Raw genomic sequence first — 6,922 nt, 5'->3', positions numbered from 1 at the left:
TCACAAAGTTATTATAAACAATGAAACTTGGTTAGCTTGCTTTTTGGATAAACAAAACAAATAAATATTATAATGATACATAAAATAAAACATATTAATAACCCTTTATACATCAAAATATATTCTTTACTCAAAAAGAGCATATTACAATATATTACAACTAGCCCAGCCCCACTCAGTACTTCTATTCATACAAACTACCCATGACAAGGACCTGTTATAAGTTATATCCTCATTACCAAAATCCAATGAATATAACTTTTCCTACATCCTTCCTGAAAGATCTTTAAGAGACCATCAAACACACACATAAACACATTGACATAGCCCTACTGACTGAAGCTCATTTCATACGAGGACACATCACAAAGCGACTAAATCACTTATAGATCAGACATCACTATGCATACTGGTTCTTGCATCCTTATTCCTTTCAACCCAACTGATGCTATCCACTCAATCTTGGTTATCCTTTCAACTCGCCCTTTCCAAGTTATCTTTCCAGCTGTGTACTGTGTAATGCTAAGCACCAACGATGGGGATGCCGGACATCCAACTCCTGTGGTAACATCCTATCCCATGTTTCCACCTCCAATACTTATTCTATTCTCTTGCCCGAAAATCCTACTTATTGGTCTACATTCCTCAAAAAGTGCCCTGGTATCATTGACATGTTTATCACGTCCCAGCTTTCTCCCTCCCAAGTAATCTTTGAATCCATGGACAACCTTTCCTCGGATCATAATCCAGTTCTGCTTTTTTTACATTCAGGCTTCGTGCCTAAGCCCTGCACTCCTTCAGATATCCCACTGACAAAACGTATTACACCAAATTGACTAACAAACTAAAAGTAGAAATTATAAAATACAAAATTCAAAATTTAATTAACTTTACTGAAAATCTTACAACTACTGACAAATCATTAATGAGGACCACTACAAAAACTGCTGAATTTCGAAGATTTTAACAACCCATTTCTCACTGAATCTCAAACCTGAGATATTAATGCAAACAAAGGTTTCTTTCTCTACTGCTGTACCTCTAGAGACTGTACTAAAGCTAGAAGTGCTGTCAAGAAGTTACCACACATAGTTTATGGACAACTATAGAATATAGCAAATACAAAATAACTTTCTTTTTTTTTCAGGTGTGCCACTAGTCAAGTATAGCAGTGATGTAGTGGATATTGGAAGATTTGGATTGCAGGTATAAAATAGTAGAAAACAATAAACAGTCCTTTTTTCTGATGATAGACATTTACACCTCTTCATTCGATATTGATACAACTGTTAATAGGCTAAAAGATGCTTCCAAAGAAATATCTAAATACCTACAAAAATGGGGATTAATTTTAAATATTCTTAAAACGCTAGAAGCTATTATTTTCAGAAAATGACGGTTTATACTTCCATCAACCATAAATTTAAATAATAATTGTAATTCAAACAAATCAATATCAACTACAAAATATGAGTACGATTTGAGTAACTTTATTTATTTTTAATCCTCCTGCCTAGCCATTTTCTGGCATATGGTGTGCGGCGGCAAGTAATACTATAAACTGTCAAATATGGCATATCCCATGCCAACCCTACGTAAGGAATAGACCCTACCCTGCCTTCTGGTGTCACTCGGCCAGGGAGTGTACTGCTTCCATTATACTCCTTCCTCTAAGAGGATTACAGGTTAACAGTTACCTTCAGCAGTAACCTCTTTCCTATCCAAGTATCATGATATAAAGCCAGCAAGCATTGTGATAAATAAATTCATATGTTACAAAAATAACCCATTACAAGAACACATAATCACTAGTTAACTGTTAATCTATAAGCTGGTATTGAAATGTCTTTGTTAAGCATATAACTAATATTAATTAAGTAGTCAGTATTATTATGATTATTTATTACAAGGACTGAATATTCATCATATAATTTGAACCTAAATAAATTAGAAACAGTTTCTCACCATGATAAATACTCGACCCTTGCTCTTTTTTTATACCAATCGGATCTGTAACAAAATTTAAGAGTTAATTAATTTCAAATTTTAAATAATGAGGAACAATTTCCTTTCTATAATAGCTTTAAATTTCTAATAATTTCATACATAAAACCAGTAATAAATATTAAAAGGTAAAGTTAGCAATAAGATAAATTTTATGACATAAACAGTAAAAAATTGTTGTACAAGCCTAGAATACTAAAATAACTTAAAGCTAAACTTAATTTTAAAAAAATTTTAGATCAATAAGGGAACAAGAACCCCTGATATAATATATGCAATACATATATTTTTTTTTAACATTCATTTTCTTAGACAACAAAAACTTCAAGAATCAATAATATAAAACTACATCTATAACATTCAAATATAAAATAAAACGTACCAGTCGTCTCAGTTTCATCAGTAATTTCTTGTTTAATAGAAATGCCGAGGTTACTCATACCTGGAAAAGTAAGAATTAATAAAAATTCTATATAATTGGAAAATTAATAATGAAACATCCCGATTAAAGAAAAACAGTTTAAATTGAATATTCTCTCATAAAAGTACATTAATACAAATGTTGTTTATTTAGGGAGAAGTTTCCTGAAAATTTAAGAATTATTTCAAAACATAATTTAATTTTTAAAACCATAATTAATGACAGAATATATAATCATTTGCTATAATAATAATTTGTAGACTTTCTAATAATTTATTTTTAGGTAATTCTTATCAGAGAATGGAAGGCAAACGAATAAAATGAAAAATTAGAAAAACACAACTGAATCAGAAAGTTTAACAGTTTTATAATAATGAGAGTTAGTTGACCATGGATAAATTATATGAGGAGATGGTTAGGGGGTGTGGCCAAAATATAACATATAAGTTGAAATAACTTATTTAATCGTGACAACGTTTCGGCCAGAATTTCTAGCCTTCATCACGACTAAGAACAACGAATAAGATAACAACCAATGAATACAAAAAATAAAATATAAAAAGAATGACATAAGGTAAATAATTGTACAGATTTAAGTTATATAATGCATAAGGAATATGAATATTTAAGTTTATTAATAATTTAAAAATTTAAATTATGGAAAGAAAAAATATGTAACTAATGAAATATGTAACCATAATATTAGAATAAAGAACCAAAATATTAAGTTAAGTTAGACAAAAGAAGTGAATAGAAAACATAACAATAATAACATATGGTGAACATAACTAATAACATGGGTAAGGAAAATTAAGAAAAGAATAGAGGAGATTTTCATTCGTTACACATATTTTATTTGTCTCAATTTTATTTTTTCTTTCCATAATTGTAATTTTTATATCATTAATAAACTAAAATATTCCTTTGCATTATATAACTTAAATTTTTATTTTATTTCCTTAAGTATGTTATTTTTATTGTGTACAAATTATTTACGTTATTTCTTTCTATTTATACTTTATTTTCTGTATTAATTTGTTATCTTGTTCTTAGCCCACATAAAGGCTAGAAATTCTGGCCGAAATGTTGACTATATTAAATAAGTTATTTCAACTTATTTGTGTTATATTTTGACTGCACCCCCCAACCATCTTCTCCAAATAAACAGTTTTGTTGGAAAATATTCCTTCATAAGAAAGGGTTACTTAAACCTTTGTAATATAATTTGGAAATAAATAAAAAGGACATATAATTAACAGTAAACTTAATCTGTTCTAGATTAGAAATGGATACTTCACAGTAATGGAAGTAGTTACAGATGATAATAAGATAAAAAAAAAAATGAGTTAATTTTGTGTATTTAAAGGCCACCAGATCATCCAACTGTTTTAGGTCCTAGATTAAGATTATATAATTAAAGGAATACAATTTTTTCATATCAGTTCATAATTTGTTTATCCCATAACAAACTAAGAGCAGTAACTAAAAAATAATGTTTGAGTAGAAGAAAAGCACTAATTATTTATTACCAAATCCATCCATGGCTATCCAAAGATTACAGCAAGCTAAACACTTGAAGTAAACAACCCAAAATCAATTTTCAGTAACACAGGCCCATTAATAGTTGTTTGTCCAATAGCTATGTATATCGTTCGCAGGCAACAGATCAAAACGAACGGATCTAAAAACTGAGAGGTAAAACTTTTTCGGTTTTACTATGAGATAATGGTTGGGGGTGCGGTCAAAATGAAACACAAATAAGTTGATGTAGCTTTTTAATTGTGCCAACGTTTCGGCTAGATTTTCTAGCCTTCCTCAGGGCTAAGAACAGAACACGTTAACAACCAATAAGTATAGAAAAAAAAAGAAAATATAAACAGAATGACATAAAGTGAATAATTTTACAGAATGGAATTAATAAAATGAAGTGATGAGAGAAGTGGAAAATAAAATGTAAACATAGGTAATTGAAAAAGTAGGTAAAATACACATAATTAAGGAAATAAGATGAAAATGAAGTTATATAATGCAAAGAAGTTTGAATATATTAGTTATTAATAATTTAAAAATATAAATATGAAAAGAAAAAGAGAATTGAGAGAAAAAATATGTAACCATAATAATTGATAAAGAGGCAAAATATAAATAAAGTTTAACAAAAGAGATGAATAGAATAAAAAATAAAATAAATAAAATATTTTGAAAACAACAACAATAATATATGGCGAACTTAACTAATAACGTGGGTAAGGGAAATTGAGAAAAGAAGGAGAGGTAAAATACAGATAGGGAAAAAAACAGAATAAAACGAAACTGTTAGCTTAGAAATTAATTTTTTGGTTTTAACTTTATTTCAGATGATTTGATAGAAAATGATTCATCCTACCACTTTATAACCTTTGGTAAGTGCTTAGGAAATTCTCAATATATTTACATCTTGAACAAGTCTGTTGGGGTATTGATAAAGTTACTATTATCTCGTATACATTTTTTTATTTGGTGTTGGGCAGTAGATATGAGTAAGTCTTTGTGTAGTGTACTACACAAAGACTACTTTGTGTAGTCTACTACTGATGTACCATGTAGAATGCGTGATCTCTTGAAAAAACCTTAGTTTATAAAAAAATATGGCATATTAACTGAACATTTATACAAGAGAACTCATTACTGGAGTTCTCTACTTACAATAAGCTTCTAGACTACATGTTGGAATATATTTTTTTTTTAAAGCCACGAATATTAACTGCTTATGATAAGACTTCTCGTCAGTATCCGTAACCATTATGTATCTGCAATGAGAGAGGTAAGGTTCCACCAGAGCGCTTCACTTCGACCCTCGCCAAAGCACTCAAATTTATTAGTAACATTCTTTTATTAAAGACACATTGTTGTTTTTACATTTTATTAATTTCTATATATACAAATTAATGTTGTCGATCAAACATTAAATAAATCAGACCAAAATAACACAACAATCCTTCAGCGTATTCGATAAGACCACTTCTGGGTCACAGCCAGATGCACCAGCCCTTTAAGTACGGAGCTAAAGAAGGCCAGATTGATCTTTTATCCACAGTAACCCAATATCTCTATTCTAACCAAACTGACTATGCAGGAAAGTCTCAGCATAGGTAACACAGATTTCTGCGTAATAGTTGTTAGTTGTGAGTGTTAACTGTTACTGCCATATAATAATTTTATTTGTTTTATATGTCTACCAAAGGCATTTACCAATTTCTCATTGCTTCTTGTACCTCAATTCTGACAATCTTAGTCTGCCTAGCTAAACCCAGCAACTAAGATGGTATTACCATGGCAATACCTCTCAATGATATTAGTCGGCATGGTTCACCTCAGAATGTAGTACCCTTATATCCTTTCTGTTAACGCCATAATATATAATTACCTTGTAAATAGTATTTGAGTTTTATTAGTGTTTAATTTAGTTACATTTATTTTTATTAATATTATTTTATTTGGATTTAGTTATTTGAAAAGAAAAATATGTAATTATATTTTTGTGTTATAATGGGTAATAGAGACAGTTGCTAAGGGTTGATTACCGTTGCTAAGAGGTTGCCTAGCAACGCGCTGACGATCTTCGTTTTTTATAGTAGTTCCGGCTAATTAGTGGCCATGATAGCGTCTAAGCAGCCCTGTCTGTCCTTATAATTTAATAGTTGGAAATTTTCAGTGACTAAAACGTCATTACAGTTCGGAACCAGACCACTTCTGTGTTTCGACTTTAATATGAGTTCTGGATAATTAGTGGCCATGACCGTGTGTAACCACTGTCTGCGTTCATTTTGGCACTATTTATTGACATTTTGAGTGCGTTAACAGACATTACAGTCCGAAACCAGACCTTATCTGCTTTCCGACTTGAATATAAATTGTTGTTTAGTCGGTTCGCCTAATACATTAATACGACTTCTGGATGTTTGGACTGTCGATGAGCCACTACACCAACTTTGGACTATTGGTGTATTTAGCTACAAGAGCTGCGACCTAAACATCTCAGCAGCACTATTCCTCGGACCTATCGGAGTGGAACAGCTTGCGTCGACTAGTATTCGTTTTCGTTTTTTTTTTTGTAAATTAGTTTCTTTTCGTTTTAATAATTTATCTAACTATTTTATTTTTATCTGAGGGGCCATTTATTTTTACTTGTATTCATTGTTAGTCATCTTTTGTTTATTTTAGTTTTAATTTTAAAATGTTTAAATTGACCAAATAAATGTTTAATCCGAACCCGCTAGTTGTTTGTTCATTTTAAAGCCTTCCAACAAAAAGAAATAGTGGATTTGAGTTGGCTTTAACACTTTCTGTTCCCAGCTCTAGTCCATCTGGCTGATCCCAGAACTGAATACCACCATATCCTTTCTGTTCTCAGTTCTAGTCTGTCTGGCACCTCCCAGCAACTAGACCATCAACTATTAAATTTAAATTTAAGTTCTACTATACCTAACCTCCGTATTGCCTTCAGACCTCACAACA

The 6,922-nt window shown here is 30.5% G+C and overlaps 1 protein-coding gene across 2 annotated transcripts in view; it reads right to left on the bottom strand.

Moving 5' to 3' along the window:
• Positions 1-6,922, bottom strand: part of LOC106678376 (zinc finger protein 658B) — a 39,777-nt gene that overhangs the window by 4,038 nt on the left and 28,817 nt on the right. The window contains exons 1-3 of one of the 2 annotated variants that reach the window (XM_014416853.3): positions 3,955-4,098; positions 2,387-2,446; positions 1,966-2,010 (exon numbers count right to left, since the gene is read on the bottom strand). The exons of the other annotated variant lie outside the window; for it this stretch is intronic. Of the exons in view, the coding sequence (XP_014272339.1) occupies positions 1,966-2,010; positions 2,387-2,446; positions 3,955-3,967 (118 nt within the window). The 5' untranslated portion in view covers positions 3,968-4,098. Of the gene's footprint in view, positions 1-1,965; positions 2,011-2,386; positions 2,447-3,954; positions 4,099-6,922 lie in introns of those variants that run through there. 2 annotated transcript variants of the gene reach the window in all.

Source organism: Halyomorpha halys, unplaced genomic scaffold (genome assembly GCF_000696795.3).
Source record: "Halyomorpha halys isolate HHAL.00 unplaced genomic scaffold, Hhal_1.1 Scaffold136.1, whole genome shotgun sequence".
In the NCBI taxonomy this organism is placed as follows: Eukaryota; Metazoa; Arthropoda; class Insecta; order Hemiptera; family Pentatomidae; genus Halyomorpha; species Halyomorpha halys.
Note: the sequence above shows the minus strand (reverse complement) of the source record. Positions and strands in the feature narration are given on the sequence as shown.